General features: G+C 42.0%; 1 protein-coding gene across 6 annotated transcripts in view; it reads left to right on the top strand.

Moving 5' to 3' along the window:
- LOC122563716 (disks large-associated protein 2) overlaps window positions 1–18,338 on the top strand; it is a 706,137-nt gene that overhangs the window by 644,743 nt on the left and 43,056 nt on the right. For all 6 annotated transcript variants that reach the window (XM_087976892.1, XM_043717840.2, XM_087976893.1 and 3 more), the window contains 2 exons: window positions 2,871–3,211; window positions 16,316–16,410. In XM_087976892.1, coding sequence (XP_087833018.1) covers window positions 2,871–3,211; window positions 16,316–16,410 — 436 coding nt within the window. The remainder of the gene's footprint in view (window positions 1–2,870; window positions 3,212–16,315; window positions 16,411–18,338) is intronic.

Below are 18,338 nucleotides of genomic sequence, written 5' to 3'. Positions count from 1 at the left end.
AACATCCACTCATGTTGGGCACAACCAGTTCTACCCAGTTTCTGGCACATCTGCTTTTGTTAAAACACCCCTTAGTGCAGCAACGATTCTTTTTTTATGTCCATTCAAGGGGTGTGGACATAGCAGGCTCGACCAGTATTTTTTTACCTATTAATGATTGCCTTGGAAAAAGTGGTCATGAGCTGCCTTGTTGAACTGCTGCAATTCTTGGGGTTTAGGAAAACCCACAGTGCTGTTAAAAGGGTTTTCCAAGATGTTGATCCAGTGACAAAAAGGAATGGTGATATCGTTCCAAATCAGACGAGTATGTAACTTGGAGGAAAACTTGCAGAAGAGGCTGTTCTCATGTCTTTGCTGTTCTTGCCCTTCTAGGCTGTAGAAGGGGCAGGTTTGGAAGGTGTGATCAAAATTGATGAATTAATGCAGCACATATTGTGGATAATATACACCTGCTGCTGTGTGTCAATTTGAAGGGAGGGAATATTGATGTTGCAAATAAGGAGCCAAACAAGATCCTTGTCCTGGACAATGTCCGGCTTCTTGTTCAGGCAAGTGAAGAGTATGCTGTCACACTCATAACTTGTGCCTTGTAGAGGGCAGACAGGCATTGGGGAACCACGAGGTGAGCTACTCACCTAGAATTCCTAGCCCCGATCCAATTTTTTAGTCAGTATATTGCTATGGCAGGTTCATTTCCATTCCTACTCCAGTCATAACTCCAAGGATGGAGATAGTACTGGATTCAGCAATGGAAATGCCATTGAATTTCAAGAGATAATTGTTAGAAATTTGTATTGTGGGAGATGATCATCGCCTGATACTTGGGTGGCAGAAATATTCTTTGCCACTTATAAATTCAAGTCAACCCTGGTTTTTCTCTAAGTCTTACTGCATATTGATGAGGGCTACTTCAGTAAATCAGGTGTCGTAAAAGGTGCTGAACATTGTGCAGTCATCAGTCAGTCAGTGTGACAGAGAGAAGGCCATTGATCAAAAAGCTGAAAATGGTTGAGGTTAGGAAGTTACCCTGAGGAAATTCTGCAGAGATGTTCTGAAGTTAAGATGATTGACCTCCAGCAACCACAATCATCATCTTTTATTCTGGGTAAGTTTCCAACAAGCAGAGAGTGGAAATCCCCATTGATACCACACTCCAGTCAAATACAGCCTTGATGTTAAGTGCAGTCACTGCCACGTCACCTCTGGAGTTCATCTTTTTAGTCCATGCTTAGACAAAGGTTGTAATGAGGTCAGGAGCTGGAGAAAACCAAACTGTGCAACAGTGAGCAGGTTGTCCCTTTGTAAGTGAAGCTTATAGCATTGCGGATAACCTTATATTATTTTGCTGTTGATCGAGAATGGACTGTTAGGGCATGAATTGACCAGGTTGAGTGTGTCCTAACTTTTGTGCACAGGATGTACTTGGGCATTTTCCATATTGTTGGGTTGCTGCCAGTTTTGTCTCTGTGATCCTTCACATCACTTCAGATGACCCTCTGGCACGTTAAGCTTAACACGGAAGGCTGTTGATGAATGGAGTCCAAAGACTCCACACCTTCAGTATGCGCACTTCGAAAAGATGCTCGCACTTTGCAAAGGCTCAGAGCAATAATAACCTCTTAAACAAATATCTTGAAATTCTCATGTGCCGTTAAAGCAATAATGCAAGAATTTATATGAAATATGAAAAGCTAACTGAGAATCATCTTACAAATTTGCACAGTCTTAAATCATTGCCTAAAACATTTTTGATCAGAAACCATCAGTATAATATTTTTTCAAAACTCTCAGGTATCTCTTTGGAACAGTTTAGAATAAGGCAGAGCAAACTCTAATCTTCAGTCCCAGTACCCTTTTCAGTGCTAAGTAAAAAGCAATTGGCAAATTGAAAATCACAGTAAAATGTGTTTTGTCAGTGTTGATGACAGGTCATCTGTTTCTCCACAGATGAGTCTGACTCACTGACTAATTTCCAGTATTTTCCTTTGTGGTATCAGCATGCATTATCATGGAGGCTGTGTAATTTTAGTTTTCTCACCGGCCAGATTTTGCTTTTGAAAAGCTGGTTCAATAAAACAGAACTTAAAGCAATAAATCTGCTCCAAGTTCCTAATAACCTGATAATTGTATCATTAAGAGTTGAATAGTACAATGCAGGATGAGCTAAGGTTCAACCTTAAAACAGTGGTGAGTTACCTTACCTTGGAGAGTGGGTTACTTCCTTTGCTAGGGCATGGGGGAAAGGAGGATTGCTGCTCCTGATGCTGTCCATAACTCTATTTGAACCAGATTGCAACGTAAGGGCATACAAAATATAAGCAGATGTAAACCATAAGACCCTTTGAGCCTGCCCTGCCATTCAATATAACCCTAACTGACCTCCAGCCTTACATCCACATTCTATTCCGCTCTTCCTATGTCCTTTGAATCCCCGAGAGGCCAAATAACAGCGTGTGTCAGCTTTGACCGTGCTTAGTGAAGAACCATGGAGTCATGGCAAAGAATTCCAAAGATTCACAGCCCTTCGAATGAAAAAAAAAACCCTTTTCTTAGTTCTAAATAATCGATGCCTCATGCTGAGCTTTTTCCATTCAAGTGGAGCAACCTCTGTGTCTTTCCTGTAAAACCTCATGCTGAATATTCGAGCATTGTAGGTGCTGCATAATGATGCAGCAACTGAACATGACAGTGAATAGGTCAGGCTTGTGTCACATAATATGGCTACCACTGTCCCTTATACATAAGTGCCAAGGAGATGATTCATTGCACTGTCTGTAACTATAGCTGTAATGAAAACAATGTCTTTCGAAATGCAAAACATTGTGGAACCAAGCACCCTAATGACCTTCTATCTTAAATTCCAATTCTAGCATTTAATTACAAGAAAGCTCCTCCAATTCCTCCTCGGATGGCCACAAAGCCAATCATCTCAGTGACAGCCCAGAGCAGCACAGAGTCAACCCAGGATGCATACCTGCAGAATGAGGTCCATCGGTCAACCTCCTGGTCAAAAGATCTTAAATCCCAGTGCAATTCAACAGATAGTATTGACAGTGGCAAAGCACTGCACCTGGCACTGGAGTCACGTGCCCCAAGTCGTTCTTCAATAAAGAGCTCCGATGGAACTGGAATGAGTAAAGGCATTCTGAATCGTGAAGAACCAAAGCTACAGCCACGCCAAAGAAAGTGGCGTTCATCTGTTGGGATACAGGTAACCACGACCACATCTATTTTCTCAAATGAGTTAAAATGAGAGAACCTTCCATTCACAATTAACTAGGTGTCTCTGTGCATGAGTCACTTGGAGTCCTCACAAATTTGTGTTGCCCTGGTATGGTTCTTACTCTCCTATTCAATGAACTGACGGTCTCGGCATTACCTTTTCCCTTGGAATGCTTCACTCACCAATTCCTTTTCTGCACCAACTGACAGTCCAATCATAATTCATATATCTTTCTAAAATGGTTCTGCCTGAAGATAAATTTTGGTTCTTGTCTACTCATGTCTTCAACACAACAACAGTCACCTCCTCCCCCTCCCCTCCCCTACTGAGTAAAGAAAAGGAAAAGAATGACACAAAAAAGAGATCTCTAATTTGATTAAGATTTTGGCCATCTGCTTGATAGCTTGGTGACAAACCATACATGGTAAAAATCCTGTGAAGTGCAGTGGATCTGTTGGCAAAGGTTTATTATGAAGATAATGTATAGTCCTTCTCATGCTTAAGTTGATGTAGAGCTGGTCAATGGAAACAGCAAAATCACCAAGTCTAACACTTGGTTTACCATATCTCTGTAACCTTTAAACTATTTATAGGAAAGTGAACTCTTGCCTTAAAGCAGTGCAATAAGATCTCAGCAGGAAGATTAGTGTGGATGCCCGAGTCTAATTATCAGTAGATAAGCAGGAAGCTGGAGGAAGGCTGGCATAACCCTTCTAGGCAAAAGTGAGGACTGCAGATGCTAGAAACCAGAGTTTAGATCAGAGTGATGCTGGAAAAGCACAGCAGGTCAGGCAGCATCCAAGGAGCAGGAAAATCAACGTTTTGGGCAAAAGCCCTTCATCAGGAATAGAGGCAGGAAGCCTCCAGGGTGGAGAGATAAATGAGGGGGAGGGGGGGTGATGGTGGGCCTGGGGAGAAGGTAACAAAGAGTACAATAGACAAATGGGGGTGGGGATGGAGGTGATGGGTCAGAGGGGAGGGTGGAGTGGATAGGTGGGAAGGGAGATTGGCAGGTAGGACAGGTCATGAGGGCAGTGCTGAGCTGGTAGGTTGGAACTGGGGTGAGGTGGGGGGAGGGGAAATGAGGAAACTGGTGAAGTCCACATTGATGCCCTGGGGTTGAAGTGTTCCGAGGCGGAAGATGAAGCATTCTTCCTCCAGGCATCGGGTGGTGAGGAAGTGGCGGTGGAGGAGGCTGAGGACCTGCATGTCCTCGGCAGAGTGGGAGGGGAAGTTGAAATGTTGGGCCACAGGGCAGTGTGGTTGATTGGTGCGGGTGTCCCTGAGATATTCCCTGAAGCGAGCTGCGAGGTATAACCCTTCATCAGGAATTCTTCCTACATTCTTGAAGAAGATTTATACCCACAACACTGACGTTTCCACCTCCTGATGCTGCCTGGCTTGCGGTATTCTTCCAACCTCTTTCTTGTCTACTTTGGATTCCTGCATCTGCAGTTTTTGTCTCTAACTATTCTAATTATAGTTTGATTTTCTGACCAAATTCCTTTCTCACAAACTTGATTGAGTTTTTTGAGGAAGTAACAAAGAGGATTGATGAGGGCAGAGCGGTAGATGTGATCTATATGGACTTCAGTAAGGCGTTCGACAAGGTTCCCCATGGGAGACTGGTTAGCAAGGTTAAACCTCATGGAATACAGGGAGAACTAGCCATTTGGATACATAACTGGCTCAAAGGTAGAAGACAGAGGGTAGTGGTGGAGGGTTGTTTTTCAGACTGGAGGCCTGTGACCAGTGGAGTGCTACAGGATTGGTGCTGGATCATCTACTTTTTATCATTTACATAAATGAATTGGATGTGAGCATAAGAGGTACAGTTAGTAATTTTGCAGGTGATACCAAAATTGGAGGTGTAGTGGACAGCGAAGAAGGTTACCTCAGATTACAACAGGCTCTGGACCAGATGGGCCAATGGGCTGAGAAGTGGCAGATGGAGTCTAATTCAGATAAATGCAAGGTGCTACATTTTGGGAAAGCAAATCTTAGCAGGACGTATACACTTAATAGAAAGGTCCTAGGGAGTGTTGCTGAACAAAGAGACCTTGGAGTGCAGGCTCATAGCTCGTTGAAAGTGGAGTCGCAGCTAGATAGGATAGTGAAGAAGACGTTTGGTATGCTTTCCTTCATTGGCCAGAGTATTGAGTACAGGAGCTGGGAGGTCATGTTGCTGCTGTATCTTATCGGAAAGATGTTGTGAAACTTGAAAGGGTTCAGAAAAGATTTACAAGGATGTTGCCAGGGTTGGAAGATTTGAGCTTTAGGGAGAGGCTGAACAGGCTGGGGCTGTTTTCCCTGTAGCATCGGAGGCTGAGGGGTGACCCTACAGAGGTTTACAAAATTATGAGGGGCATGGATAGGATAAATAGGCAAAGTCTTTTCCCTGCGGTCGGGTAGTCCAGATCTAGAGGGCACAGGTTTAGGATGAGAGGGGAAAAATATAAAAGAGACCTCGGGGGCAACTTGTTCACACAGAGGGTGGTATGTGTATGGAATGAGCTGCCAGAGGAAGTGGTGGAGGCTGGTACAATTGCAACATTTAAGAGGCATTTGGATGAGTATATGAATAGGAAGGGTTTGGAGGGATATGGGCCGGGTGCTGGCAGGTGGGACTAGATCGGGTTAGGATATCTGGTCGGCATGGATGGTTGGACCGAAAGGTCTGTTTTCATGCTGTACATCTCTATGACTCTATGACTCTTTCCAAATGTACAAGTCCTTGCAGTAAACAGTTAATCACACTCTCACTTTTCCACTGAGCCTCTTGAAATAATGTTTCAGTAAACAACTTGATGCTGTAGCTAGGAGAAAGTGAGGACTGCAGATGCCGGAGATTAGAGTAGAGAGCGTAGTGCTGGAAAAGCACAGCAGGTCAGGCAGCATCTGAGGAGCGGGAGAATCGACATTACGGGCAAGACCTCTTCATCAGGAATGAGGCTGGGAGCTTCGGCAATGGAGAGATGAATGGAGGGAGGGTGGGCTTGGGGGAAAGTAGCTGAGAGTATAATAGGTAGATGGAGGTGGGGATAATGGTGATAGATCGGACAGGAAGGTGGAGCGGATTGGTGGGAAGGAAGATGGACAGGTAGGACAGGTAATGAAGGTGGTGCCGAGTTGGAAGATTGGAACTGGGATAAGGTGGGGGGAGGGAAAATGAAGAAACTGGTGAAATCCACGTTGATGCCGTGTGGTTGGAAGGTCCCAAGGCGGAAGATGAGACGTTCTTCCTCCAGGTGTCGGGTGGTTCGGGAGTGCCTATGGAGAAGGCCCAGGATCTGCATGTCCTTGGCAGAGTGGAAGGGGGAATTGAAGTGTTCAGCTATGGGGCAGAGGGGTTGGTTGGTGCAGGTGTCCCAGAGATGTTCTCTAAAGTGCTCTGCAAGTAGGCGTCCTGTCTCCCCAATGTAGAGGAGACCGCATCAGGAGCAACTGATACAGTAAATATCATGTGTGGAAGTGCAGGCAAAACTCTGATGGATGTGGAAGGCTCCTGTAGGGCCATGGACGGAGGTACGGGGGGAGGTGTGAGCGCAGGTTTTGCAATTTCTGCAGTGGCAGGGAAAGGTGCCAGGAGGGGAGGGTGAGTTGATGGGGTCCTGGACCTGACAACGGAGTCGCGGAGGGAATGGTCTTTACAGAAAGTGGATTGGGGTGGGGAGGGAAATATATCCCTTGTGATGGGGTCCGTTTGTAGGTGACGGAAATCACTAAGGATGATGCAATGTGTATAGAGATTGGCAGGGTGGAAGATGAGGACTGGGGGGTTCTGTCCTTGTTGCAGTTGGAGGGGTGGGGTTTGAGGGTGGAAGTGCGGGAAGTGGATGAGATGCACTGGACGGCATCATCAACCACATGGGAGGGGAAATTCTGAGATGGAACTGGTCCTCCTGGGAGTGGATGTGGGAGTGGCGGAAGAATTGGAAATAAGTGATAGCATTTTTAGGAGGTTTCTTCATTTTCCCTCCCCCCACCTTATCCCAGTTCCAACCTTCCAAAGTGATAGGAGGCATGGTGGGCGAAGATGTAATTCAGGTAGCTGTGGGAGTCGGCGGATTTGTAGAAGTTGTCAGTGTTGAGTCAGTCGCCGTTGAAGATAGAGAGGTCCAGGAAGAAGAAGGAGGTGTCTGAGATGGTCCAGGCGAACTTAAGGTCAGGGTGGAATTTGCTGGTGATATTGATGAACTGTTCAAGCTCCTCATGGGAGCGCAAGGTGGCACTGATACAGTCATCAATGTAGCAAAAGAAAAGGTGGGGAATGGTGCCAGTGGAGCTGGGGAAGATGGACTTAGATTACATTACATTTCATTACAGTGTGGAAACAGGCCCTTCGGCCCAACAAGTCCACACCAACCCGCCGAAGCGCAACCCACCCATACCCCTACATTACACTACGGGCAATTTAGCATGGCCAATTCACCTGACCTGCACATCTTTGGACTGTGGGAGGAAACCGGAGCACCCGGAGGAAACCCACGCAGACACGGGGAGAACGTGCAAACTCCACACAGTCAGTCGCCTGAGGCGGGAATTGAACCCGGGTCTCCGGCGCTGTGAGGCAGCAGTGCTAACCACTGTGCCACCGACTGTTCCACTGATGCTGTAACTGTCATAGTGCAGCTTCTTTATGCATTAGTACCAGTATTAAAAGTGAGAGCAGACAGATGGCTGTACCTGAAGAGTGCTACTCAACAATTCTTCACAGAACTGACAGCATTGGTTATATTTTCTAATCAAAGTGCTCAGACGTTATTAAACAGCTTTGGAACATGGAGGTCTTGAATCCAGATCTCCTGGCTCACAGGTAGGAATATTACTACTGTACTACAAGAGCTCTGACAGTATTGTACGTGCGCAGAAATATGTGTCTATGAATGTGCCATTGGGTGATAGGTATCAGTTTCAATCAAGAATATTTATTGTATATGGGTTTGCACACTGGGGCTTCAACATACAGAGGCACCCCAGAGGTGCTGAGAGATCCGCTTCAATGTATTGACAAAATGGAGAAAATAGGGTCCAAATTAGAGTTGTTTTGCTACAAAATGTAAAAGGTTTGCTTTACAAAAGCTGGAACTGATTTGGAAAAACAGAAATTAATCCCAACCTGGCAGGTACTCATTCTAAAACTGGTCATGAGCTGAGATTCAGACTATGAACCCTTGATTTTCACCCAAAATTTCATCCCGTGCTTGTCTTACTTCACTCCCACCACCTCCACCAAATCCTGATCCACATCTTCATCCCTCTTTCCTGCATGTTGCTCATCAATTTACTCACCAGCCAAACCAATTTATTGGCCACCTTCATAGTTTACTGACCATCCTTTTCAAACTGCAACTTGTCTAGAAATCTCGCTCCATTACTGTATCTCACACTGGATCCTGGTCGTGTGTCTCTCTATTCCACAAAGCTTCTTTGACACAATGTCTCTTAATGTCTTAAATTCAAAACTTTTCTCTCATTTATTAATCTCTAGCATCTCATACCTCACACACATTAACCTCTTCCAGCACTGGGTGTTAAGGTGCTCCTTATGTTCCTCATACACTGTCAATCTTTGCATGTCCCACTGTCTCCTTTTCATCTTTGAGTGTCACAGTTTTAATTTGTATCACACTTTGCATTGCCATCTCAAATTCCTCCACCTTGCTATCACGCAAGACCAGGTTATAGTCCAACAGGTTTATTTGGAGATAACTAGCTTTCAGAACTAGTTACCTGATGAAGGAGCAGCGCTCTGAAAGCGAGTATCTCCAGATAAACCTGTTGGACTATAACCTGGTTTGTGTGATTTTTAATTTTGTCCACCCCAGTCTAACACCAACTCCTCCTCATCATGGCCCCTTGCTACGTCATCCCTTTCTTTAAAATGACCCTTTAAATACCTTTGTTTTGAATGATATTGTTTTAAAATTGTCGAGTTTACAGCACAGAGACTGCTTAACTTGACAGTGTCAAATTTATGTGTCACATGTTCTCCTTCCAACACCTTTCATCTAACCCTGTCAGCCTATGCTAAAATACAATATGCTGTAAATTCAGTTCAGGTAGCAGCAATGGAGAGGGAAACAGAGGTAATGTTTCAGGCTGCTGACATTTTATTTGTGTCTCAACTGCACAGAAACTATTTTATATTTATTGATTCCAACTTTGGACACCTCGACAATAGAGATATTTTCCATGCAGCTACCTTATCAAAGCATTTCATTATTGTAAAGATGCTTATCATGTCATCTCCCTGTCTGTCTATTTTGAAAGAAAAATGTCTCAGCCTGTTTAACTTTCCTCATAATTCTGGTAGGTTATGTATGAATTTTTGATTGCACCTTCTCCAATCCCTTTTTAGCTCTTTAATGTTATGGAAACCAGAAGTCTAAGTGTGGTAGGAAACAGATCAGTTTAGGCCTGTTAGCTTAATGTCTTTGATAAAGGATGTTTTAACAGAACATAAATGCATAGTGATTAAACAGCGTCAGCATGGCTTCATGAATCATGCCTGACAAATTTACTAGAATTCTTTGAGGAGGAGACAAGTAGTAGATAAAAGAGAACCTGTGGATGTAATATATTTGGATGTTCAGAAAGCATTTGGTATGGTACCATACATTAGGCTACTTAATAAGGTAATGGTCCATGGAGTTGGAGGGATCAGTGCTGGTGCCACTGTTGTTTACAGTACATAATTCTAACTTGGATGAGAAAAGCAATCTTTCTATTGCCAAGTTTGCAGATGATGTAGAAACAGGTGGGAAGGCAGATAGTGAGGATGACTTACAGTTTACAAAGGGATACAGACAGGTTAAGTGAATGGGCAAAAGCTCAGCAGATGGAATATAATGTGAGCAAATATAAAGATATGCACATTGACAGGAGAAATTGAGGAGTTTAATATTATTTAAGTAGAAATAGACTGCAGAAAGTTATGGGCCAGAGACATTCTGAAGACCTTGCCTATGAATCTCAAAAAGCTAGCGTCCAAGTCCAGCAGCTAATAGGGAAGGTGAATAGAATGCTGGCCTTTAAATCAAACAGGATGAATATGAACATAGGGAGGTTTGGTACAACTATATATTGCACTAGTCAGACAACATCTATAACACTGTGAACAGATTTGGGCCCATTATCTAAGGAAAGATATACTGGAATTGAAGGCAGTCCAGTTAAGCTTCAGTCGGCTAATACCAAGCAAGGAGGGACTGCCTTATGAAGAGAGTTTGAGTAGATTTGTCGTATACTCATTGGAATTTAGAATGAGAGGAAATTTATTATAAGATACAACATTCTTAGACTTAGTGTAGATGTGTTCCGATTGTTGGGAAAGTCGAGGACCAGAGGACATAATTGCAGAATAAGAAGTCGCACATTTAACACAGAGGTGAGGAGGATTTCTTTCTCTCAGAGAAGTGAATCTGTGGAAGTGATTAGCACAGAGGCTGTCGAGGTTGGTACATTTAATGTATTTGACTCTTTCTGCTCTATTGTGGGCTGTTTTCTTCCTAGAATTAAGGGAGATGAAAGAGGGCGGCGATGCAGGTGGAGAGATATCCTGAATGAGTGAGTAAGTGGCGCTGGGGGCAAATAGGTTGGTGATGCCAGGGTTTGTGATAGGAGACAGCAAGAAAGGCAAGATGCTGGAGGCAGTAATGAGAATGGTAGAGTGTGAGCCTTGGTAGGGTACAGTTATACAGAATAGAGTGAGTATAGAGTATCAGAAAAGATGATGATAGTAACGCCAGTGGAGTAAAGAGCATCATTGATTGTCAGGCAAGAGGGGTGCCATAGGGGCTGTATAGGTAGTAAATGAGATGAGTGCTATGTAAGGTATGGTGTCAGATCTTGCTCTGTTTCATAGTGAGATAAAAACTCACCAGGGAAGGTAAGATTCAGCCTCAAGTGTTTTCTCAATTTCAGAGTGAGAATCCCAATTAACTAATTTCAGCAATCACCTTTTATGAGGTTTAAAATAAACTGGATCATTTATTTATTATACACAGGTGCACCAGGATTGTAAAGCATCGTATCCCCCTCATCTGTCTCGCACAAAGATTAGGTAACAAAAAAAGTCACAAATTATAATTGCTTTCATCTTTTTCAAGGCACACCAATTGTTTATTAGCTGAAGATGATGCATTCAGTGAAATGCAAAAAAGTTCTTAGTAAGCACCATGGTCTTTCGTGGTTGAATGTCCAGGATATTGTTCTCAGATGAACTTGAAATTGAAATAAGTTGAAGCAGAATCCTTCTCCGAGTTGCAAGGTGTCTCTATTTATCACTGACTGTTTAGATGGCTTGCAACTAATTGATAGCTTTCAGTGAAAAACTCTCTGTTTGCAAGTAGCTTCCACTTGTGTCACAGCATGCCACAAAGAACAAAAAACATTACAGCACAGGGACAGGCCCTTCGGCTCTCCAAGCCTGAGCCAATCCATATCCTCTATCTAAACCTGTCGCCTATTTTCTAAGAATCTGTATCCCTCTGCTCCCTGCCCATTTGTGTATCTGACTAGACACATCTTAAATGACACTATTGTGCCCGCCTCTACCACCTCTGCTGGCAATGCGTTCCAGGCACCCATCACCCTCTGTAAAAAGACCTTTCCACGCATATCTCTCAAACTTTTCCCCTCTCACCTTGAACACGTGACCCCTCGTAATTGAGTCCCTCACTCAAGAAAAAGCTTCTTATGATTCACCCTGTCTATAACTTTCATGATTTTGTAGACCTCAATCAGGTCCTGCCCACCACCACCGCACTCCCCCCATCCCCCCACCACCACACCCAAACTGTCTTTCGAATGAAAATAATGCTAATCTACTCAATCTCTCTTCATAGCTAGTGCCCACCATAACATCCTGGTAAACCTCGTCTGCACCCTCTGCAAAGCATCCACATCCTTTTGGTACTGTGGCAACCAGAACTGTACACACTTTTCCAAATGTGGCCAAATCAAAGTCCAATGCAACTATAATATGACCTGCCAACTCTTATATTCAATACCTCGTCCGATGAAGGAAAGCATGCCAAAAATGGTGTCCTTGTCAAGTGACTTTCACAAGTCTGCGGTCCTTTTTTGAAATAAAGGTTGATGTTTCTGTTGATTTATCTCACCTAATTTGACAAAGGAAGCCATTATAATGCAATGGAAATTTAATGGAATCCATTCACATTCATCTTTCCAGATTGGGTTCCACTATTCCTTTATCACCATGGTGAAACAGACACAGCTGGCTACAATTCAATAGATCTTTTGTTGAAGATCTACCCTTTCAAAAAGGGCCACGCAAACTCCTCAGATGGTCTCAAATGTCAATATTGAATTAGGTATTTGCTTGAGATTCAGGCTGATCTAGAGCTCAAAATGCCACTCGTCACATGAGTCATAGCAGCCATTTTAATCATCTTTGTTCAAAATTTTAAAATGATATACTGGAACATGACACTTTCCTAATCAATTTTGTGCCTCTTATCTCAAATGCAGGTTTTGACATCAAGATGTACAAAGCCTGACCGTAAGGGAGTTGAGTTTACAAGTGCACTCTTTAAATTAAAGATCATATGTGTCAGAATGATTCAAATTCCTCATTTCTTTAGCTCAGGAATGTCTCAAGTGATGTCTTACATGTTCACCTTTCCAAAGATTTCCTTTGATGAGGTTCCACGAAGAAATGTTAATATATGCAGTTTTGGCAAATGAATATGCAATTTCCCAATTATTGCCCTGTGTTAAGACAGCTTGATTAAAATGTGCTAAAGGGCAGAAAGGAAATACTACCTCTCAAGGTTTTAATTTGAAGGCTACCGTTTGAAGATCAGTTGTCTGTTGGCTACAAAACAAATATACAAACTGAAACTACAACATTCTAGCCCCATCTCTGTCTTAGTGCTGAATTTACCCATTCAGAGAGTAGGATTGGACAACTAATACTCATCATTTGACTTTACATTTTATATTGTCTTACCTTTGTGTTTCCCTTTAAATTATTCACTTTCATCTCCATCTCCTGCCAGACCCTGCAAAATTATCAGTAATATTTTGACCATCTCATGTCCTTCTTTGCATGTTAGCACACTGCCCGTCCCATTTGAATGGGTTCTACTATCTCCACTCCTTGTACACTGGCATAGCAGAACCTCTTCACTACTACTGGGCATCATTTTTCCCAATTAGATATGTGCATCTATGGCAGACATTGGCACAGAGTGTGGCTTGCCATTGTGCATCTGTTAATTTTTTTGTGTATTGTATTATGAGCTTTTGAGGATACTATGGCCTTAAGAGGTGTATTTGGTCTTTTTTGTCAGAAACAAGTTTGGGATGAAGGCATTGAAATCTGTCAGACCAATAAAGTAAACCAGCTTGTGAGATTCTGGGTTTTTTTTAAAGGTGGAATAATAGAAGCAGGCTGAATGGGTGGGGTCAGGCTTCCACAGAAAGCTGATTTTTAGTCTTAGCTTTTAGAAGTTGCTGGGATCTCGAAGCTGAATGTGGAGCTCTTATCCCTCTCTCTGTTACAGCTAAAAGCTGGGCTTCTCTTCCTGCTGCTAGAATTGCATCTAGAATGCATTGCCTTACACTTACTTTAAAATAAGTAAAGACTGGTGTCTAGATTATCTTCTTAACATATTCAGAGGGGGTTTGGTCTGCTCAGACAATCGATTTTAAGGGTAGCAAGTTTGACTCCTCCATCAGTATTATTTTAATACTTGCAATTTATTCAATGGGTCACCACTAATTGTGATTAGGGAAACTTTGCCTTTAAAAACGTGCTTCAAATCATTTTAGGAAATCTGTTTTCTAAGTTTGTCCTCATACAATGACAAGTCGCTTTGAAGCATCGGATTACATCACAAAATGTCATCATATCAGTTACATGACATGACATCATGAAGCTGTCATCAGTAGTTCTGACCACTATCCTGCTTCTGCCAAAATAATGCCATAAAGGGAATGCTGTTGGTGAAACTCCTGAAAAAGACCATTGCTTTAAATATGTTGCGTCACTGAAGGTACTTTAGTTACTTCATGATATCATAATGAATGTTGTGACATCAAAGTAATCATTACAACATCATCAAGAAGGTACCTCCTCCAGTGAAACTTTTCTGTTTCCCTGCCCCCCTTCCCCTTAAATAGATATTTGTAGGAATATTGCTTGCGATCACCAACAGCAAAATCCTAACCTGCTTTGTTCTGTCCATTAAAAGGACAGCAAAACATAGGCTGCGAGTGCAGAGATCTCTATTATGAGATCCTGACACCATTCAATGAACAAAACACTGGAAATTGTATTTCTATTTATCAGCTTTTTTAACATATCACATGCCATAATGCACTTTCCTTAATGTATGAAAGCTGGATGAAGACACTGTTAGAATGTTGATTTGGCTATAAAGTATGACACAATGCACAAATAAATGAACATATTCACCACAAATAATAGATCTGCAGCAAATACAGAATTTGCTATTCTTCCTCAGGATATCGGCCACTACAAGAATGCTTCTCCTGTGCCATTTAGACATTGCCTTGGCTGTATCATCTGAAGGTACAACATTAGTTTTTGCCTGTACAGGGATACCGAGCTCTAACTCACAACCACCTGTCTCAATGACTCCTCCGGTGTTACTGGACAAACTGAAATTTCTTTCAATAAAAAGACTGAAATCATTGTTTTTGATTTCTACTTGAAACTCCATTCCCTTCTCACCAATTCCATCGCTCTTCTGACAACGTGAGCCACCCTGTTCATAACCTTGGTGTCATGTTTGGTCTTAAGAAACTCTATTTGCGCTTCCTACCTCTCATTTGTGTGGTCATTACAGCCATCTATATCCACCTACATAACTTTACTCTTGTCTTGAACCCTTAACTGCAGAAATTCTCAGTCAGACACTGATGTCAGTGACTAAACTACTCCCATGTGCATGTCTTAGCTCACAGCATATTTGATTTCCATAATGCCCTTGTGCACCTGATCAAGCAACACCTTGACATTAAAATTTGTGTCCTTTTTTAAATTCCCCCCGATCATGCTCTTCCACAGGTCTGCAGTCTCCTCCAGCCTTACAACCTTCTGGGTTATCTGCTGTCCTCTAATTCGGAATTCTTGTGTGTCCCCATATACAATTACTCCACTATTGGTGTCTTGACCTTCAGTTACTGAGGCTCCAAGCTCTGATACTGTCTGCCTACATCTCTCTGCCTCCTCCTTGAAGTCATTCCTTAAAAGTTACCTCTTTGTTCAAACTTCTGGTCATCTGGCTTAGTGTGATTTCTTTTTGTTTTATAATCTTCAAGTGCTTTGGGAAGTTTTGTTACATAAAAAATACAATATAAGTCTAAGTTGCTGTTTTTATTATTATCCCTTCATGCAAGCTAGGCCTTAAGTAACCTTTTATTGAATACAGGATGATTTGCTGCTGCACATCAACGCGAGTCCCTTATCTGTCCCTTCTTAAGAGGATTTTAGGATAAGTTGAGGAACAAAGCTCCAAGAACATCATAAAATCTCCTTTTAAGACCAGAGTAAAGGAAACGTAAAATATATTGCTCAAATTCAATCAAGGCTCTCAATCAAGCATACACCTTGAATATACACAATTTGAGGATCTTAAACCTGTAGAATATGCTATCCTCTCTACTTTACTGCTGCCATAAGAATCTAATTAACATAAATCAGTCATGACATTTTGAACTTAATGCACCAAGTTAGTTGGTACAGATTGTCAAGATTATATATACATGTCTCACTGACATCTCCATCTATATCAGACTCTAGTAATGGTCAAGATATAACATCTGTGAAAAGGCCTATGTTAGTTTTATTTATTTATGTGAACTACAATTTTATCTCCTTTGTCATGTGCCCCAAAGAATAGGGACAAAATAAATCTCCCAAGTTAAAGATGTCATAGGTATGAATACATTCAGTGGCATCTCACTGTATAATCAGAGTTTCATAAAACCATTCTTTTTCTCAGTTTAGTCATGGCTGATAAAGCTGCCTCTTGTTCTTGGCCAGTTTAGTCTCATGCAGAAATGATAACAAGATTTCATTGTCTTTTCATATATCAGGTGGATAGTTCAGAGACTATGACTGATTCTGACACAGATAGTAAAGGACTTCGGGAGTTCCATTCTATTGGAGTACAGGTTGAAGATAATAAACGGTAAGTCACTTGTTTTAACTCAGTAGGACGTGTCCATCATTTGCTATTCATCGCATCATAGAATCATATATCTCAGAAAGTCAATCAGCCCATCATGTCCTCACTATTGTTCTATCACAATAACTGTACAACACTTTCCCTTGAAATATATATCTAAATCCCTTCAAAAGTTGCTGTTCACTCTATTTCCAGCACCCTGCTATGTAATGCAATTAAATAATCACTGCGAGAAAAGGAAACTTGAATTTCATTTCCATTTTTAAGTCTTATCTCCCATACGCAACAAAATTGCATTGAGCACACAGAATTTATGTCACATCATGCCTTCTTGACAGTAATTATCTGGTAACAAATTCCATTTCCTATGATTTCTATCACATACAACTAATGCAGTGCAATATTTTGATTATAATGTGTTTGTAAGGAATCACATTTGCTTGCCAGATGCTTTTGCAGAAGGTCCATTGACTAACATTCACCAATCCAATATTCAAAGAACTCACTGGGCAACAAATAGGCATTATGTTACAGAAATATGATACTTGTGACTCTCACTCGTTGTGAATTTGGCTCCATCCTGGGAGTGCAGGATCAGTAAATGTTAAAAGTATGATTTGTGCTGACATTAGTGACACCCATTTCAATTTACAGAATTCTGTCTCATAAATCAGGAACAAAAAGTGTTGGGAAAAAGAAAATCGCAGGACAGCAGTACAAGGGGAGAGAAACAGTGTTTATTTCTAAGGTCGATGATTGAAAAAGATCATTGACCTGATTGTGAATCCAATGTCTCTTCACAGATTGTTACACCTTTGTTTGCTGCCAGATCTCAAAGTGCTTCTTTACCCTGGGGTGTGTTTCCACTGGTGTCAGGGAATGCCCCAGAACCAAGCTCTCAAGTGAAGCTATTCTTATTGTGTGGCATTTTTTATTTAGTTGTTCATCATAGTCAAACCTGCTCCTGTCCTCAAACAACGTTTAAACATGCACAAAAGCCCAAACGTATCCTGAGCTGATTTGCTTTCCTCTTTGCCTAGCCCAGTGTGATGCCGTATTGCCTCCACCTACCATGTCTCTGGGGTTCTCCCTGAGAAAGATTAACCCACCACCATATGAGAATCCAAAGCAGTTGACTTCTTTCAGCACTCCATTTGCCCACGAAGCCACTAGGGGGAGTTAGTGGTCACCTTTACTGTAACACTTGGTCCGAGAATTAACAGTGATCTTGCAGTTTGCAGCATCAGCAAAGTTTCAACAGAGGAGGATTCCACTCTCTAAAGGTTCAATCGAGAGATTGAGCCTCCTACCCAGTGTGGAAAGCTATTTTTCTCCCCTTTTCTCATTGCAGTATCTAGAAAGCACCGTACTTCTGCTCAGCTGCCAGTACCTGTTCACTAGTCCATTACAAGTCATTGAAAATTCAGTAGTCTCAGAAGTGTTCCTTTCGCCTGTTGTGGAGTTCTCCTCATAGCTCTTCAGCCAGCCTTATCCATTTGTTTAGTGGGTGATTAGTGTCTTCGTTCAAGGAATCATTTTCCCTGCTGGCTGTGAAATAAACAATTCTCTGCTGCAAGTAAATAATTTATTTCCCCGATTGCCCCGCACGAAATGAACATCAATGAGAGTGTTATATAATGTGTGGTCCTGATTACTGAAAAGCATTCCCAGAAGTGAGCGCCTCGCTAAGTGAAAATTTTGGAACTAACACTATACTTGATGACACTCAGCTTCTCCTCTGTCAACCCCAAGGCTATTGTCTTTTCTTCTCTTGCTTAACCAGGATAAAGATCTGTATTCTCCTGCTAAATATCAACAAAATGCAATTCATTCAATTGGCAAAACAACAGAAAAGCTGGAAATACCACATTCAGAAGCATCAGTGCAGAGATGTACAAAGTTACTATTTCACATCAATGATCTGCCATCAG

The sequence above is a fragment of the Chiloscyllium plagiosum genome, unplaced genomic scaffold, assembly GCF_037043375.1.
Source record: "Chiloscyllium plagiosum isolate Xiang-an unplaced genomic scaffold, Cpla_swu_hap1 HiC_scaffold_30, whole genome shotgun sequence".
Taxonomy (NCBI): Eukaryota; Metazoa; Chordata; class Chondrichthyes; order Orectolobiformes; family Hemiscylliidae; genus Chiloscyllium; species Chiloscyllium plagiosum.
The sequence above is the reverse complement of the archived record's forward strand: the minus strand, read 5'-3'. Positions and strand labels throughout refer to the sequence as shown.